This window comes from Ovis canadensis, chromosome 13 (assembly GCF_042477335.2).
Source record: "Ovis canadensis isolate MfBH-ARS-UI-01 breed Bighorn chromosome 13, ARS-UI_OviCan_v2, whole genome shotgun sequence".
Classification (NCBI taxonomy): Eukaryota; Metazoa; Chordata; class Mammalia; order Artiodactyla; family Bovidae; genus Ovis; species Ovis canadensis.
Window position 1 is genome coordinate 19,007,585 of NC_091257.1, and position 19,813 is coordinate 19,027,397.

General features: G+C 45.3%; 1 protein-coding gene across 7 annotated transcripts in view; it reads left to right on the forward strand.

The window, feature by feature from the left end:
* The window catches only part of SLX4IP (SLX4 interacting protein), a 210,919-nt gene that overhangs the window by 133,887 nt on the left and 57,219 nt on the right, over positions 1-19,813 (forward strand). For 4 of the 7 annotated variants that reach the window (XM_069547082.1, XM_069547084.1, XM_069547081.1 and 1 more), the window contains 2 exons: positions 8,565-8,654; positions 15,409-15,529. In XM_069547082.1, the coding sequence (XP_069403183.1) occupies positions 8,565-8,654; positions 15,409-15,529 (211 nt within the window). The remainder of the gene's footprint in view (positions 1-8,564; positions 8,655-15,408; positions 15,530-19,813) is intronic. The other 3 variants (XM_069547086.1, XM_069547087.1, XM_069547085.1) reach the window with 1 other exon arrangement.

Consider the following 19,813-nt stretch of genomic DNA (forward strand, 5'->3'; position numbering starts at 1 on the left):
ACCCAGTTATGTCCTTTTATAAAGGGGGAAACTGACACCCAGAGAGAGGGGAGCTGGGGCAGCCCTCCTAAACCAGGCTGTGGTCGGAGGAGCTGGCGGTCTTGGAGTCCCGGTGCCGGCCATCCTCTTGTTTGTCAGCAGAGGCCTCTCTCCAGGCTGTCTCTGTGTGCTGGGCCCCTGACTTCACCCTGGCTAATTCTGTGCCTAAGATTCTAGAATGTTCCTCGCGCCTGGCCTGGCAAGTACTGCCCGGTTGGCCAGGCCCCATACCAAACAAAACTCAGCCCTGATCACCAGGGATCTTTGGAAAGAGAGCGAGCTCTCAGGCTCCTTGGTGTCTCCAGAACGCTGAGTGGCGATGTCTGTGCCTCTCCCGCGTGTCACAGTTAATGCAGGGCTGCACCACGGGGCTGGACCCGGGACCTGGCACCCCACAGGTGCTCGGCAAATCGAGGCTGCTGTGGTTGCCGGCTTGTTTCCCCCCCAGGAAGTGTCTGCTCCGGGAGACGGTCTCCTCCGTCGCCCCCTAAACTGCCTCGCCGAGACCCCTGGTATACACCCTCCTAAAGGGGTGCTGGTTTCTCCTCTTAAATGTAAACTCCAAGCTGGGGCTTCCAGAGTGCGTGAGTGAATAAGGATCAGGCCCAGGGGGTTAAATGGCCAAAATACTTGCCTTGGCTTTTCTTCACCTTGAGCTCTCTGGCGGGGCTGTCAGCGTCCTGCCTGCCACCCCACCCATCTTGGGCTCAGGGTGTCATGGTGCCCTCTCCACCCCCTTTGCCCCGGCCCCGCTTGCTCCAGGCCCTCCGTGGCAGGGCCGTAGCCTCCAAGCTGCCCCCTCGTCCGACAGGATGCCTGCTCCCCAGCCGCAGGAGCCGAACTCTGAGCCTGCCTCCAGCCCAGGAGAGAGCTGCATGGTCCCATTCAGAGCCTTCAGATACCCTGCCAAGTGCGGCCCGGCTGGGTGTTACAGGTCAGCTCGGCACTCGAGGAAAAGGGGGCCAGTATAATGGAGGAGGTTCCAGGCCAGGTGACTCTAAAGGGGCCCCCGCAAAGGGGTCGAGAAGTGAGTCCCAAGGGGCCTTCACCAGGGGGGATTCCTTCAAAGCAGCGAATGCGGGGGACTCTGGAATCCGGCGCCTCTGGATCTGACCCCTGGGGCTGTGACTTCACGCCTGTTTGATCTTAGACTTCACTTTTGCCTTCCCCGACTCCACTTCATTACCTCGAAAAGTGTGAGCGACAGTCCCGTTCCTTCACTGCTCAGAGGCGAGCTTTACATAGAATACTGTGAATTAAAGGGAGAGTTTTAGACTGCTTTTTCTTGAGAAGTCATGGACTTTTTAGTTTTGTGCTCTATGTGGTTTGTCTTGATATGAATGTATGTAATATTTTGTTGAAGTCTTGTAATAAAGTTGATGCTCTGGGAAGACAATTCCCGTGTGCTTTTATGAAGGCCTTTAGGAGAAACGTCTTTCTGGATTGCGTATCAGGATGGATTGGGTTAACCTCAGTACCGAAGCTGTCTTACAGCTTCTGATGGGCCTCTTATTTCTCATGTTGGTAACTGGTGCAGAGAGAGCAGAGTTGTTCAGACCTATCACACCTGTCGCTGGCTTCATTTTATGTCTTGACCTTTGACATAAAATGTTTAAATCTTTGCCTTGGTAAGCCAAGCTGCCTCAGATCCTTCATTCCAGGTGGGTGTATGATGCCAGTGACATGGGACACAGCTCATGTAGGAGGTGCCCCAGGGGAATGGCTGGACCTGCCTACACGCCCACCCTTGCCCTCCCTCCCCGTACCCAGCTGCAGCTCCTGACTGTCTTCCGAGTGTCCTCACGCCACCCCTCCTCTCCCAGGGCTGCCTTCTGCTGACTTTCATTAGGGTTTTGTATATATATAGTATGTATGTGTGTATATATATATATATATATATATATATATGTATATATGTATATATGTGTGTGTGTGGACTGTTTGGGTTTTTTTTTTTCCTTTTTTATAAATTTTTAACTTTTAATTAAATTGTGTTACAGTACTGTGTTAATCTCTGCCACATAGCAACATGAATCCGCCATGGGTACACACACAGCCCCTGCCTCTTGAGCCTCCCCATCAGCTCCCACCTCCCACTCATTAGGGTTTTGTGGTGGCTTTGAAACTGGAAGCCTGGCCCTGGGCACTTCTGCCTCCAGCCTTGCGTCTCCTTGCCCCTCAGGGCACGTCTGCGGCTCCTCCGTGTGCTGAGCCCTCCTGCCCTGTGGCCTCAACTGCTGACCTGCCCTGTGTCCACATAATGAGACTCGAGTGTCCCCAGAGCACCCCAGGCTCTCTGGGGCTTTCTCCACCACGCGGCTGTGATGCCTCCCCTCCACCCTGGCCTCCCTCGGGCAGAGTTGAGAACTCGCTCTGGTCCAGGGGTGTGCGCTGTGGTCCCATCTCCTGCAGAGCTTACGCTGGGGTGTGCGCTGTGGTAACACCTCCTGCAGGGCTTACCCTGAACCCCCCACCCCAGGCGGGAATGAATAATGAATGAATGAATGAGAGAACGTGGGGAGCCTTCCACGCATCTCAGAATTCTGAACCTGTATCTGAGATACCAGCATGAATGAGAAATGTTAGCATCCTCACTTTCATTTTACACTTCATTGTAAAATTAGAGGATAAGATTTCTCTGATCCGGAGGAGGAAGCCTTGGTACTCATTAAGTTTCGGCTCTGAAATTCTTAGGCAAGAGATAGGAAAAATCACCAACATACTTGGTTGGCAGTGAGTTTGGGGTGAGGTAATCTGAGGATCCTTGAATTCCCTTTTTCCAAAAGATGGAAAATGAGCGGTTGTCGCTGGTGATGACATAGTTTTCACCACTCCAGAATAAGGAGGGAGAAAGTGATTCTCTGACACATCAGTGTCTGGGGCTGTCTGAATGACCCTGGCCTTGGAGTGGGGAGTCCCCAGTTAGCACATGAGGCTGTGCTTTGCCCTAAACTCAGAGCTCGGGTGCCCTTCTCCCTCCATCTCCCTCTCCCTCCCTCTCCCTCTCTCCCTCCCTCCCTGCCTCTACACAGTAAGCATTCACTCTGAGCCAGCACTGTGCTGACCCCAGGGGTTGCAGAGGGACAGAGGTGTGGTCACTGTCTCCACCCAGGAGCTGCCAGTCTGGCACCGGAGGCCCCTTGGTGGAGCAGCCACTTCATGCAGAAATAAGCAGGAAACATCACTGATCCAGAGGAGGAAGGGGTGAACCCTTCAGAAAAGTTCCAAAGGGGTGGACACACTCCTTCAGGGACGTGCAGGGGCCCACTGAGCACAGGAGCACCACTGCTTTGGAAGCAAAGAGCACGTGCCCAGGAGCCGCGGGAGACGGTGAGGATGGGGCCTTAGCAGAGCTCGGGCCTCTGCATGGCGGGTGTGGCTCTGCTGGCGGCTGAGTCTCTGAGAAGTGGGCCTGATGCTCCAAGTGGGAGATGACGTGAGCGAGGAGCCGGGGGTGGGGGGGTGGGGGCAGTATTTAACTCTTGAAGAAGCAGAACCAGCCAGGCGTGGTGGCCGATGTTGCAGGCTGAGGGGAAGGAAGGAGTGAGGGGTGACTCCCAGGGTTTTGGCCGAAACCTCTGGGCGGAGGAGAGAGGAAGCTGGACCGGCCCTGGGCTGGCTGACTCCCAGCCCAAGCCAGGATGCAGCGCTTCCTCTCTCTACAGCCACTGGGCTGAGAGAGAGAGTGGCCTGTGTGGAGGACTCTGAGAGCCACTGGTGCTCCACGCAGAAGAGCTGGTGAGAGGAGAAGCAGGCGCTAAGCATGGAGGGGAGGGCTGGAGGCCTCGCTGCTGGCTGCCGTCAGAGCTGGCTTTCCTGATTTTTTCCCCTTTTCACTGCTGTTTACTCATGGGAGAAAAGAAGCAAAGCTTTGAGAGCAGGGACTTCATAAAGGCAGAATACCTGTGATTAGTGTGGGGACTGCAGAGAGTTCTCACTGGAGAACTCAGAAGGCTGGCTGCACCCCTCTGTGGGAGCAGGGAGGCGGGGTCTGGCAGAAAGCTCAGGAAGGTTTAAGTACCAAACTGAGAGTCAGTGATTTTTTTTTTTTAAGACATTCTGGTCAGGCTGCTTATAAGCAAACAGACTAGCTTATTTTTTATTTTTGTTTTATATTGGAGTGTGGTTAGCACTCCAGCATTAACAATGTTTTGTTAGTTTCAGACGTACAGCAAAGTGATCCAGTTATACAACTATGTATCTGTTCATTTTCAAATTCTTTTCCCAATTAGGTTATCACAGGATATTGAGCGGAGTTCCCTGTGCTCTGCAGTAGGTCCTTGTTGGTTATCTGTTTTAAATACAGCAGTGTATGTGTCTGTATAGCAGTGTGTATGTACACATAGCTTATTTGTGATCAGAGCTACAAATGATGAAATGAAAAATGAAAGTGAAAGTCACTCAGTCATGTCCAGCTGTTTTCGACCCCATGGACTGTATAGTCCTTGGAATTCTCCAGGCCAGAATACTGGAGTGGGTAGCCTTTCCCTTCTCCAAGGGATCTTCCCAACCCAGGGATCGAACTGGGGGCACCTGTATTGCAGGTGGATTCTTTACCAACTGAGCTATCAGGGAAGCCTTCACAAATGATGAAAAAAATACCAAATTGGACCTTTATATTCAGCTCTTTTTAGAAAGATACTACATAGTATCAGATCAGGTTGTTGAAACATCACTTTTTTTTTAATGTTTTATTTTGTATTGGGGTATACTCAATTAAGAATGTTGTGATAATTTCAGGTGAGCAGCAAAGAGACTCAGCCAGACATATACATATCTTCATTCTCCCCCAAACGCCTCTCCATCCAGGCTGCCACATAACATTGAGCAAAGTTCTGTGTGCTATACAGTGGGTCCTTGTTAGTTAGCCATTCTAAATATCACAGTGTGCACATGTCTGTCCCAAACTCCCTGACTATCCCTCACCCCCATCCCCTGGTACCCTTAAGATCCTTCTCTAAGACTGTGCGTCTCTGTTTTGTGAGCTTATTTGCATCATTTCTTTTTAGATTCCGCATATAAAGGATCTCATGATAGTCCTCCTTCCCTGTCTGACTCACTTCACTCGGCATGGCACTCTCCAGGTCCATCCATGTTGCTGCAGATGGCATTATCTCATTCTTTTTAATGGCTGTGTAATATTCCAGTGTATAAAACCATCGCTTTTTTTTTTTTTTTTTTTTGGAAAATCATCCTTGCTGATGACAAAGGGATAGCAGAGAACTTAGCTTGATGGAGCAGTCGGGCGGAACGCTCACAGGAGACCGGGTAGAATGTGTGAGGCACGTCTGCCCTCTTTGGAGGGGCTCTTGTTCTGGGGTCTCTGGAGCCCCGGCAGCCCATGAGAGGATTCAGAGGGCACTGAGCTTCCATGGGAGAAAAGTTACATCCTTATTTTGACTGAGTTCTAATAAATTTTGTTTTTATTATGAATGAAGTTTTCAGAAGACGGTAGTATTAGTGGTATCTGTTACCATTAGGAATCACAGCTCTTCCCATATTATATTATAATTGTGGCAGATATCTGAAAATATCATGTGTTCGTCACTGCTTTGGATTTATAGATTGTTACTGTTCAGTCGCTAGGTTGTGTCCGACTCTTTGCGACCCCATGGACTGCAGCACGCCAGGCCTCCCCGTCCTTCACCAACTCCCAGAGTTTACTCAGACCTAAGTCCATTGAGTCGGTGATGCCATCCAACCGTCTCATCCTCTGTCGTCCCCTTCTCCTCCTGCCCCCAATCTTTCCCAGCATCAGGGTGTTTTTCCCATGAGTCGGCTCTGTGTCAGGTGACCAAAGTATAGTAATAGCCAGTGCTTTATTGAGCAAGTATATCCATTGCTGTATCACAAATTTTCAAAACGTGAATAACTGTACTTCAGTGTAATTGGTTTTCTGTTTAGTTATGTGCACTGTGTCTCCAAGCATTAAAAACATTCTTCTGGGCAGGTTTCATCAGCTTTGCCGCGACCCAGGAGGTCTACGTCGCGTGAAGGTTAATAGCCCCCAGCTGAGATCCTGCGGTTGTGGCATGCTACCTCCACCGGGTGGCAGCATATTCCTTAAAGGTTAGATTGATAACAGAGAAGAAACATTTAAAAGAACATATTTGGATATGGTTTTCAAACCTTTTTGACCACAGCCCACAGTAAAAATTAGGCTTTATATCATAACTCAGTACACTCATACTTAAGTTTCACAAAACAAGACTTAACTTTACCATGTGACACACTGATAGCTTTTATCCCATTTCTGTTTCCTTAAAATGCTGATTGCAAGCCATTAAACTGTAATTCTGTGGGTAACACTGTGCTGTTTGACATTGCGGGAGACCATCTTTTATCTTACTTCACGATTTATGACCCAGACCAAAGTTCACTTATTCCCACACATTTTCAGGGACATAATATTTGCATTTAAAGTAACTGTCAACAAACTTGAATGTATCTTTACACAGTATTTTTAAAATGGTGTATTATTGATGTGTGCAGTGAAATGAACTGATTTTACTTGTGTCACAAGACAGAACAATCCCATCCCCACCACACCAGTCAGTCTCTGCCCAGGCAGTCACTGTGCTGATTATTTTGACCATGGATTTAAACTTGTTTTCCTAGGACTTCATATAAATGGAGCCATACAGTTCTCATTTTAGCCTCACTTTGCTCAGCGCTGTGTTACTGAGATCATTCCATGTTGAGCCGGTCAGTGCTTTGAAATATATCACAATTTGTATTAATATATTCTCCTGGTGAGAGACTTCTGGGTTGTCTTCCATTTCGACTCTCGAAATTAAAACTTTCATGCACATTTGTATACATGCCTCCGTGTGCACATTTTCATGTCTTGCAGATGAATACCTGACGTAAAATTGCTGGCTCAGATGGTAAATAAATTTGTTTAACTATAGGGAGCAGACAAACATTTGCCAAGGTGGTTGATCCATTTTCCGTTTCCACTAGCAAGCAGTGTGTGAGTGTGGGTCGCTCCCATCCTAACCTACGTGTGACACGCGCCAGTCTTTATCCCTGCTGGCACTGTGTTAGGAATGTAGTTGTGCCACTTGGTAGTGAGTGTTAATTTGCATTTACTTGATGAATGATAATGTTGGACACTTTTCCATGTGCTTATTCACCAGTTGTTTATCTTTGTCATGAAGTATCTGTTCAAACTTGAGTTGTTTTTTTAACATCAATTTGTAGGAGTAGTTTTTACATATTTTGGGCACCAGTCCTTTATCTCATTCATATGCATTTATGAATATTTTCTCCCAGTCTGTGACATACATATCTATTTTATTAATGATGTCATTTGATGAACCAAAGTTTTTAGGTAGTGATTTTTTTATATATATTTAATACTTTCTGAGTCTTGTCTAAGAAATCTTTTCCTACCCCAAGGTTGGGAAGATAGATGGTATTTTTTTTTTTTTTAATGTTTAGGTCTGTGATTCATCTCAAATCAGTTTCTTTTTATGGTGTGAGGTAGGTGTCATGTTGCGGGGTTTTTTTTTTCCATATTTTGTCTCATATTCTCACTATTTGCTGTAAATATTTTTTTCCACCATTGAATTATAGCACAGAATTTAAAAAGAAAAAAAAAAAACTTTTGCCAAAGGGCTACAAAATTGAATTTCCCTGCTGGCCATAAACCAACCAACAATACTTTTCTAAGTTAGTTTAGTTCATCCATTTATCTTGAGATTCTCAAGTTACTTTATTCACATAGTGTGAGGTTTTATGAAGCTACATCTTTTTATAGGGTCTGTAGCCATGCCGCAGAGCTACTGGTTCTGTGGCTTTTTAAATTAGATTGAAATTAGGTAAAATTAAAAATTCAGCTTCTCAGTCAACAGAAGCCACATTTCAAACTCTCAGTAACACATGAGGCTATTTTCTTCCCTATTTACCAGTGCAGATAGAGATGTTTTCATTTCTTCCACAGTACTAGATAGCACTAGCCTATAGAAAAATAAAGGCTGATTTTATACAGTTTCAAGACATATTTTAATGAAACTTAGTTTTGATACTGTCATTCAGCATCTGCCTTGCCCATTTTCATCCGTCCATGCTTCTATTTCTATTCCAAGATGTACAGTCCCAGCCAATCCTTTTGTTGGTCTGAAAATGCAGTTACTTCTGTCTGCTCTGTCCCACCTGGAAGAAAGAATTTCCCTGTATGTGTCTACCAGACTCCTTTTCTGGAGCCTACCTAGCACTGACCTTTTTTAAATCTTCTCAGTGTTAACTGCTGAATTTCTGGGCATCCTCTGTCAACTTATAGTGCAGAGATAGGTTTTTTCTCTTTCCTGTCCTGATTAAAATTAAATTTCTCCCCATTTCTATAATAAATACTAAAATTGCAAAAAGCAACAAGTTATGAGTTTTACCATACCCTGTATTAACGTTTTTGTCCAGCAGTGAACTTTGTTGCTATTTCATCATGAGCAACCACATAGGAATTTGTGAGCTTTTCTCTCATTGTTCACTGGGTGTGAGCTAAGTCTTTCATTAATGTCTTTCAGTGTGGGAACTTTGCTGTCCTGGTGGATCTTCATGTATTGCCGCAAGGTTCAAGCAAAGATACTAGCTGGTTTTCTGAACAGAAGAAAGAGGTACCAGGAAACTTTTCACTATTTTTTTAAATTGAAATGTCGTTGATTTACCATGTTTCAGGTGTACAAGAAGTGATTCAGTTGTACACACACACACAGAGACGTATATTCTTTTCAGATTCTTTTCCGTTGTAGATTATTACTTGATATTGAATATAGTTAGTTCGCTGTGCTATACAGTAGGTCCTTAAAACTTTTCACTATTTTAAATACAGGAGCTGCTCTTAAAAGGAACATTAGCTTTTTTTCCAGCTTTCATTTTTATTAATGGACAGTAAATCTTGAGTGCTATTTAATCCTTGAAGAAAAGTTGTCTTTCCCACAACAGACATACACCTGCCTTTTCTGTTGTTGTTCCTTCAGAAACTGACACATCCATCTATTTCATATATTTCATTTGCCACTCTAGTATTTAAGCCAGAAATTCCCCACCTCTTTGTTTGAGGGAAAGGGTTCTTTGTATTAAAAAAAAAAAAAACGATGACGAAGAAGAAGAAGAAGTTAAAGTGACTTTTCCAGGTAAGCAGGGATTGTAATCCTCACTGGTCGTAATGGATGGACCGAGCCCCTGGAGCAGGTGTGGGGTTGACACAGGCTGGCTTGGTCAGCTGTCTGAAATCTTCTCCTATGCCACATGATCCTTAGGAAAAGTATAGGGATGGGTGACAGCAGCCCTCCTCTTACAGTGGCCAGTTGCTAAGCAGGTGGTCAGTCAGTAAAACGATTGTATGACAGGATTGTGGTGTTGGACCTGCTCGAACCTCAGCCGCCTCCTCTGTGGCTGAGGGGTTCTCCCAGACCCTGGCTGAGTCCCTCCTAGCTCTCATTTCTGAGGTCCCACCAAGCGCTGCTGTGGCAAAGGCAGAAGGGGCCTCCAGCTCTCATCTCACGCTTGGCTTCCTTCTCCAGACCCCTCCTTACGAGCGAGCAGCATCGTGAGCCTGTGGCTTTTACGTAACTTTACAAATGTAACAGCCTTCGGAATCTTCCATGATATTTGTTGGTCACAGTGGCTTTTTAGAGCTGGAAATAAATTTTATTACAAGGTGGTATATGGAGAAAAAACGAGTGATGGTGGTACTTTTGGGTACCACTTTTTTACCCCTTAACTGTGATAACTGTTTTCAGTCAGCTTTTGGAGATAACTAGAAATCTCCCGAAAGAAAATTTATAAGTAATATATTTTCAGTCAAAGGATAATATTATTAGTACGTTGTTAATCTCTGTTCATTTCCAAGGCCAACCATTCAATATCATGGTAATCCAAGTCTATGCCCCAACCAGTAACACTGAAAAAGCTGAAGTTGAACAGTTCTATGAAGACCTAGAAGACCTTCTAGAACTAATACCCCAAAAGGATGTCCTTTTCATTATAGGGGACTGGAATGCAAAAGTACGAAGTCAAGAAACACCTGGAGTAACAGGCAAATTAGGCAAATTTGGCGTTGGAGTACAGAATAAAGCAGCGCAAAGGCTAATAGAGTTTTGCCAAGAGAACGCACTGGTCATAGGAAACACCCTCTTCCAACAACACAAGAGAAGATTCTACACATGGACATCACCGGATGGTCAACACCGAAATCAGACTGATTATATCCTTTGCAGCCAAACATGGAGAAGCTCTATACAGTCAACAAAAACAAGACTGGGAGCGGACTGTGGCTCAGATCATGAACTCCTTGTTGCCAAATTCAGACTTAAATTTAAGAAAGTGGGGAAAACCACTAGACCATTCAGGTATGACCTAATCAAATCCCTTATGACTATACAGTGGAAATGAGAAATAGATTTAAGGGACTAGATCTGATAGACAGAGTGCCTGATGAACTATGGACGGAGGTTCATAATATTGTACAGGAGACAGGGATCAAGACCATCCCCAAGAAAAAGAAATGCAAAAAAGCAAAATGGCTGTCTAAGGAGACCTTACAAATAGCTGTGAAAAGGAGAGAGGTGAAAAGCAAAGGAGAAAAGGAAAGATATAAGCATCTGAATGCAGAGTTCCAAAGAATAGCAATGAGAGATAAGAAAGCCTTCCTCAGCGATCAGTGCAAAGAAATAGAAGAAAACAATAGAATGGGAAAGACTAGAGATCTCTTCAAGAAAATTAGAGATACCAAGGGAACATTTCATGCAAAGATGGGCTCAATAAAGGACAGAAATGGTATGGACCTAACAGAAGCAGAAGATATTAAGAAGAGGTGGAAAGAATACACAGAAGAACTATACAAAACAGATCTTCATGACACAGATAATCACGAAGGTGTGATCACTCACACTCACCTAGAGCCATACATTCTGGAATGCGAAGTCAAGTAGGCCTTAGGATGCATCACTATGAACAAAGCTAGTGGAGGTGATGGAATTCCAGCTGAGCTCTTTCAAATCCTAAAAGATGATGCTGTGTAAGTGTTGCGCTCAATATGCCAGCAAATTTGGAAAACTCAGCCTTGGCCACAGGACGAGAAAAGGTCAGTTTTCATTCCAATCTCAAAGAAAGGTAATGCCGAAGAATGCTCAAACTGCCACACAACTGCACTCATCTCACACGCTAGTAAAGTAATGCTCAAAATTCTCCAAGCCAGGCTTTAGCAATACGTGAACCGTGAACTTCCAGATGTTCAAGCTGGTTTTAGAAAAGGCAGAGGAACCAGAGATCAAATTGCCAACATCCACTGGATCATGGAAAAAGCAAGAGAGTTCCAGAAAAACATCTATTTCTGCTTTATTGACTATGCCAAAGCCTTTGGCTATGTGGATCACAATAAACTGTGGACAATTCTGAAAGAGATGGGAATACCAGACCACCTGACCTGCCCCTTGAGAAACCTCTATGCAGGTCAGGAAGCAACATTGGAACTGGAAATGGAACAACAGACTGGTTCCAGATAGGAAAAGGAGTACGTCAAGGCTGTATATTGTCACCCTGCTTATTTAACTTATATGCAGAGTACATCATGAGAAATGCTGGGCTGGAGGAAGCAGAAGCTGAAATCAAGGTTGCCAGGAGAAATATCAATAACCTCAGATATGCAGATGACACCACCCTTATGGCAGAAAGTGAAGAAGAACTAAAGAGCCTCTTGATGAAAGTGAAAGAGGAGAGTGAAAAAGTTGGCTTAAAGCTCAACATTCAGAAAACGAAGATCATGGCATCTGGTCCCATCACTTCATGGGAAATAGATGGGGAAACAGTGGAAATAGTGTCAGAGTCTATTTTGGGGGGCTCCAAAATCACTGCAGATGGTGATTGCAGCCATGAAATTAAAAGACGCTTACTCCTTGGAAGGAAAGTTATGACCAAGCTAGATAGCATATTGAAGAACAGAGACATTACTTTGCCAACAAAGGTCCATCTAGTCAACGCTATGGTTTTTCCAATGGTCATGTATAGATGTGAGAGTTGGACTACAAAGAAAGCTGAGTGCTGAAGAATTGATGCTTTTAAACCGTGGTGTTGGAGAAAACTCTTGAGAGTCCCTTGGACTGCAAGGAGATCCAACCAGTCCATCCTAAAGGAGATCAGTCCTAGGTGTTCATTGAAAGGCCTGATGCTAAAGCTGAAACTCCAGTACTTTGGCCACCTGGTGCGGAGAGCTGACTCATTTGAAAAGACCCTGATGCTGGAAAGATTGAGGGCAGGAGAAGGGAACGACAGAGGATCGGGTGGTTGGATGGCATCACCGACTCAATGGACATGGGTTTGGGTGGACTCCAGGAGTTGGTGATGGACAGGGAGGCCTGGCGTGCTGCGGGTCATGGGGTCACAAAGAGTCAGACATGACTGAGCGATGGAACTGTTGTCCTAACTTTGCTAAGGATACCCAGCGACCTCAAACTGGGAGCAAAAAGGCCCAGGGTTCTGTGTGATGGGATTTATCACACTGGTGGCCTGAGACGTTGACATCATCATTCAGGTGAATAGCGCTGGGCCATGCTCTGCAGGACTCCGTGTTTAATAGGCCATCGCCTGCTCCTCCAGTCTGCCTTCATGTCATTCCAACCTTTGGCTTCTCAACACATGTCCCCATGATTCAAAACAGTTAATTCATCCTCCTAAAGTGACCAGTATGCACCCAAGACGGCCTCACCCAAAAAGTGTGACTTACGTTGGCAGCATCCTAGAATCCACCATTCCAGGCCCAGATTTTCCTCCATTCTCTCCCAACTCTGCCTCCTCGGCTTTAGACCTTTTGTGTTGACATGCTGTCAGTTTTGCCAAGAGTCAGTTGATTTGGAAGGCTTTACAATAAATCTGTGAGTAGGTGACTCACTTCCCAGCCAAAGCATGAGGCCAGAATTTTCCAGGGTGCCACAGGCAGCTGCACTGCCCTACCTGTGCTGGTGTTGGGGCCACAGGGCGTGCCTTCGTGAAGGGACTCAGAGCGCAATGGGGCCTCCACTGCAGGCCGTGAGCGGGCTCTCCGCGAAAAGCCAAGGAGACGCTCTGTGGCTTCTACTTCACGCTGTTTCTTCAAAATATGCCCGCTGACATTAAAATGGATCTGGGATAATGTGTGTGTGTTTAAGAGAAGAGAAAAGCTAGTTGAGGATATGACTTTAGCCTATGTTCAGTGTCCCAGGCCTTTTATGTTTTTTAAATTATTAGATCATCTCAAGATTGGGATTTCATGAGCAGTCAGTTTGATTGCATTTTAACAGTCACTTTGAGTAGTGAAAGTCTTAAGAATATCCTGTTCCTTTTCAGAAAAGGATCTCATCACATGTATTAAACACATGTTTGAGTCCAGCCTGAGTAGTCTTTGTAACCCAAACAGTTGAACTCAGGCTGTTCCCCTTGTAAACCTGGGAAGCACAAAGGAACCCCTGGTAGCCTGGAGATGTTGGGTACACCTCTCTCTTGCTCACTGATTGGTCTTCCTGCTGCCCCTCGAGTTTAGATGGGAATTTGTCTTTCCTTGTCTTGCCCTGGTTCTGAAGAGAACAGTGCTTTGCCAAGTGTGCTGTGGTCAGTTACTAGGGTACCTCGACACAGCACACACGATCCACCTTCCCATTTGTCAAACCTGACTCGTGGAAGGAAAGCCCCATAACTACAGGGAGAGAGTTTGTGTATATGGGCCTTGGCTTTGTTTTTGTCCTCCTATTTTTAGTTCTAGCCTTATAGGGCATTTATGGCCAAATTTTAACAATCCTTGTTTCCATGTATGTCTTTCACATATTTTCTAGCTCAGTCATCGTTGAACCCTGCATGTGAAGCAAAATTCTTTAATTGTTAAAACAACAGTATGAGCAAGGCTGCCTTTCTGTTGCACGAACAATGCCAAAACCTTCAACTGTAAATGAATACCTCTGTATTCCACAAGGCATTGCATCTTTGGGCTGCAAAATGAGATCAGGAAGAAGACCAGAGTTTGTATTTTATCGAGAAACTCTGTTTGTGAATTAAGTCAGGTGTTTTCTATACTGTTTGAGGAGTACGTGTATTTGCAACAAAAGAAAAGCTTGTCTCTCGTTGCCCTTCAAAGCAGCTTACAGCTCTGTCCTCGTTTTAATTTATGAGGATTCTAAGAGATCAACCTGAGATGGCATCATGAGAAACCAGTGAAACAGGTTTGAAGTGACCTGGAAACTCTGAACCTTCTGCAGAGTCCTTGGGAACTGAACCAGAATTGTCCGTCCTTACACACCAGTTCTTAATCTGCATTAAGAAATTTAGATTTGGGAGCAATTTTATTTTCCCTTTCCCTACATCAGATTACATTTTTCTGATAGTATAGCTAATGTGAGCAGGGTCATCCCATTATACAGTTAGGCTTTAAGTTTTATTTTTCTCTTTTATAAATAACACTGATATGTTCAAAACAGTAGCTCCAGAAATTTGGGATATTGACATTCAATTAAAACCATGTTTTTCTGTTGCCTAATAAAAATTTACTTTTGTGCAATATAAGAAGTTAAATTATTTTTTACTGTGAATAGGTGAATAGAGAGCAGTTTTCACAGAAGCTTATACGATATCATCAACAAGCCTATGGAAGAAAATCAGACTCTTGATTTCCAGTTCTCTGTTCAACTTACCATCCGTGCTGTTGCTTTTCAGTAGATTTGTAAACCCCAGAAACTAATCAGTTATAGTGGTTAGATATTAAAGTTTTTTTGAACCAAGTTTTAAAAGTAGGAAATTTTTGTGTAAAAATCACTGTCTCTAGTTCCTCTTAAATCAGAAAATCTGGTGGCGCTGTGCCATGGGTCCCAGCACGAAACCTCAGGGCACTGCCCCTCCTGACTGGCTGGGGCTCCCTCTGACTGTGCCCTGGCTCTTTGACTCCTCCCAGTCTGCAGTCCTTGCCCAGTGGGCCCATCTCTGGGGCTCCCACTCGTAGCCAAAGTTGGCTCTGTTCTGTCGTATACTTGTCATAATCCCATTGGTTGATATTTACATGAAAACAGCCTTTCCCTCTCTGATTTTCTCACCTCCTTGCCCTGATTTTTACATTGATGTTTTTACCTTCCTTTTGGAAATATGAAACTGAGGCAGAGAGAAATGAAGAGGGGCAAAATATATTTCTTAGGTCACAGAGTAAGCCAGCATCATGGTTTCAAGCAAAGCTTAGTGGCAGATTTAAGTCTGCAGCGTTATCCATGAACATATGTAAATGTCTTTATTCATAGCTAAACTAAAAAGCAAACAGAATGAAGTGTTCAGTTTTGGCTTTTTCATATGCATACTGACTTTTTTTGCACTGCATTAAATTAGAAAGTTATATGTAATTTTTTAAATTTACTTTAGGAAGTCTGTTTACTGTTAAAAGAAACCATCGATTCAAGAGTGAAGGAGTACTTACAAGTTCGTAAACAGCACAGGCCATCAGATACAGAATTCACAAGATCCAATCCCTTGTCCTTAAAAGGTAGGCACGAACTACTTTGATTTCGGGTAAAATTTCTGCTTTGTAGAGATGGCAATTATGTTTGACTGTGACTGTCAGAGTCAGAGTTGTGTTGCTGTATAGTGATACATTTTAAAAATATAGCCTAATGAAGATGCTTTGTTTGGGTAAAGAAAATTAATCAAGAAGCCCTAAAGGGCTTTTAATGGTAGGCAAAGTATATAAAAATAGAAAACACAACATTCCTAAGGAAACTATAAATTCTTTAAAGGATTTTTTTTGACAAGTAGTCTTGCAAATAGATTTGCAGTAATACTTGATTTGGGGCTTCATGCTTTTCTAAATGCTTTCATATATGTCACCATCTCAGAGGTTCTCAGCTGGGGGTGGTTCTGCCTCAGGGGACATTTGGTAATGTCCGTCACAGTCTGGATTGTCATAACTGGGGTGGGAGCCATGATAGATAGCTGTTGGCCCCTGGTGAGTAGGGGCCAGGAATGCCACTAAATATCCTACAGTATACAGGGCAGTGCCCCCCCCAACCAGGCAGTGCCCCCCCAAATGCCAAGGGCACTGAAGCTGGAATATCCTAACCCCTTACCCTAACACCCTGTTACCCTGAGAATGGTAATATCTTTGAGTTATGGGTGAAGAAGCAGAGGGTTGTGAGATTAAGGGGGTTGCCTGAATAAAATGTCATCTTCTTGAGGACCAAGATCATCTCCTGTATCTGGCATCTTCCCCTCCCTTCTCCCCACCCCTGACACTTAGGCCATGCCTGATGCAGAGATTTGGGGATATGTTCAATGAAGGACTACCCTGGTGGCTCAGACAGTGACGTGTCTGCCTATAGTGTGGGAGACCCAGGTTCAGTCCCTGGGTCCGGAAGATCTCCTGGAGAAGGAAATGGCAACCCACTCCAGTATTCTTCCCTGGGAAATCCCATGGATGGAGGAGTCTGGCAGGCTACAGTCCATGGGGTCGCAAAAAGTTGGACAGACTGAGTGACTTCACGTTCACCTTTTCACTTTCAGTGGAGGAGGACTGGGGTGACAAGTGCAGAGCCTGACCCCTCAGCCCGGTGTTCTGTCCACTCCGTTATCGCTGTGTTCTGTAAACTTTTTAAGTTAGCGCATGGCACTCTGTCGCGCAAATACAGTCAACCCGAGTTAATCCTCCGAGGTCAGGGCTGCGTTGCTGTGCTAGATTATGCTAATGCAATAGCTCTTTAGGGAAAGAACGGTGAACATCCTCCCCTTTAAACTCAGACTCAGTCTGCATCGTGTACTTGGGCACAACTGGTAAGGAGACAGATGAAGTTTATTCAACAGAAAGCCTCAAACAAATAGAATTTTCAGTCCGAACAATATTGTATTAGATGACGCTTTGTGGCATTTTGCTTGGGAATAGTTGAAGTCTTGAGAAAAGCTGCAGCAGACATGGTGAGTGGCCTTTCGTGACTGAGACAGAAGGAGAAGGAGCAGAGAGAGTTCCGAGAGCCCAGCCCCACCGCGGTCGTGGCTTGCTCAGCACCGACTCTCAGGCGGTCCCTGCCCTGGTCTCTCCTCCTCAGGGAAGCGCTAACTGCTCGCTCTCCCAGCCTCTCTCCCAGGCGGGGAGCTCACGGTGTTCTCACCTCAGGATGAAACCCAGAGCCTTTCTTGGGCTCATGTGGGCAAGAAGTTTGCTAAAAACAGAAAAGTAATCTTACTCTACACACAATTTTGTAATTTGTTTTTCCCATCTAACATAATGTAAAAGTCCTTGATTCATTTTTGGCTGGGCTGAGCCCCGGGTGTCATGCGGGCTTTCCCCTGGTGGCCGGTGGGCTCCCCTCTGGAGCACTGCACAGGCCTCATTGTGGAGTCTTTCCTGCTGCAGAGCCTCGGCTCCGGGCACGTGAGCTCAGTAGCTGCGGTCCCCCGGCTCCAGCACACACGCGGGCTTGGTAGTTGTGGCGTACTGGGTGTGGTTGCTCTGTGACACGTGGGATCCTCCTGGACCAGGGGTTGAACCCGTGTCTCTTGCACTGGCGGGCGGATGCTTTATCACTGAGCCACCAGAGAAGCCCCTATAGAAGTCCTTTAAAACACGTGTCACCATTTTCAAAATTTAATAGATGAGAAGCGATGTCACATTCTGGCTTTGGTTTGCATTTCTTTATTTTATTTTATTTTTATTTTTATTTTTACTTTATTTTACTTTACAATACTGTATTGGTTCTGCCACACATTGACACGAATCCACCATGGGTGTACATGCGTTCCCAAACATGAACCCCCCCCCCCCCACCTCCCTCCCCACAGCATCTCTCTGGGTCATCCCTGTGTACGAGCCCCAAGCATGCTGCATCCTGCATCGGACACAGACTTGCGATTCGTTTCCCACATGATAGTATACATGTTTCAGTGCCATGCATTTCTTTAATAATTAGTCATACTGACCTTCCTTACATGTGTATATTAACTATTTGTGTATCTTTGGAGAATTGTCTGTTGGCCCAGTATTTAATTAGGTTGTTATAGGAATTCTTTATATTTTCTGGATATTAATCTCTTATCAGATATGATTTGCAAATATTTTCTCCCATACCGAGAGAAATGGAGAATACAAAGCCTTTTCATCATCTTTATAATGTCCTTTGACACAAAAGCATTTTTAATTTTAACGTAACCCGGTCATGTCACATCCATGAAATCATTGCTAGATTCAATGTCACGGAGATTTTCCCTGTTTTTTTCTTCTAAGAGTTTTGTGGACTGCTCTTACATTAGGCCTTTGATTCATTTTGAGTTAATCTTTTATGTGGTTTAAGTTCAGGGTCTGACTTTGTTCTTTCACTATCCAGTTTTCCCAGTGCCATTTGCTGAAAAACCTGTCCTTTGCCCCAGCGGGTGGCCTTTGCATCACTATTGAAAATGATTTGACCACAGTTACAAGAGCTTATTTCCGGGCTCTCTCTTCTATTCCACTGGGGTGTATGTCTGTCTTTATGCCAGTACCACACTGCTTTGATTACCATAGCTTTGTAGTAAGTTTTGAAATTGAAAAATGTGACTCTTCCAACTTTGTTACCATTTTTCAAGGCTTGTTTTGGCCACTTGAGGTCCATGTTACTATTTTTAATAACTACATAGAAGTCCATCAAGTGTCCACAGTCTAATTTATCACTGGGACATTTAGGTTGAATCTAGTACTTTCGCTGTTGTAAACAGTGGTACAGTGGGCATCCTGATGGTCTAGACATTTGCACACTTCAATTTCTTTATAATATTTCTGTCTGTCTGTCTGTCTGTTTAGTTGGCTGTGTCAGGGCTCAGCTGCAGCGTGAAGGGTCGCCGCTGCATCACGTGCAGTTTCCCTCGTGGTGCACAGACCTGAGCTGTGGCGTGTGGGCTCAGCAGTTGGACCTAGTTGCTCCTTGGCATGTGGGATCTTAGTTCCCCAGCCAGGGCTCAAGCCCACGTCCCCTGCACCACCAGGGAAATCCTAATATTTCTGTTTCATGTTCATACTTTTATTGGTTTGTAAGAACTCATTAATTAAGGATATTCATACTTTGTGTGATATATATATTGCAAGTAATTTGCCTCTGGCTTGGTTTATTTAACATACAACTACAAACGCGAAGCCTTTTTGCCTTCTGGAACCTCTGAGGCACATTTGTGGGATGAATGCCAGGCTTCCCTGTCGGGGATTAGTCGTGTGGTTGATGGCTGGAGGGAGGCAGGGGCTGCTGATGCAACAGTGTGCTGCTCACTCTGGGGTGGAAAAGCTGTGCGAAGTATCCCTCTTGGAAAGTCACCTCAGCGTGACAGCCCATCTTCCTTCTTTCTGCTTCTGGGGACAGATGACCTCTGAGCTTGCCTTCTGCAGCCCCCACCTTATCTGGTCCCCTTTCTGCTGCCTCCAGCCGGTCCTCGACCCCACCTTGCTGGACACTGGACGCCGCCAGCGGCCCCCTTGCTGGTGCCCCTGCGTCCACGCCGGCTGATGCACCCCCTGCGGTCAGCACCCGAGTTAGGGTAAGGCCTTCTCTTCACGTTACAGCCTCATCTTGCGAACAAAGCCCTTCAGGCTTGCCCCTGGGCTCCAGGGTGAAGGCTGGTACTCTGAGGTGACCACCTCACTAGCCTCATCTTGTGCCGACCGCTCCTTCTTCCGTGCTGCAGCGCAGCGACCTTGATCCCTCTCTGGCACTCACCCCGGGGGCCTGTGCCGGCGCGGGCCCTCCCTGTCCCTCTGCCTCCTTGCACTCTCCACTCCAGGTCCTCCTGTAGGGAAGCGTATGCTTGTCCACAGTCC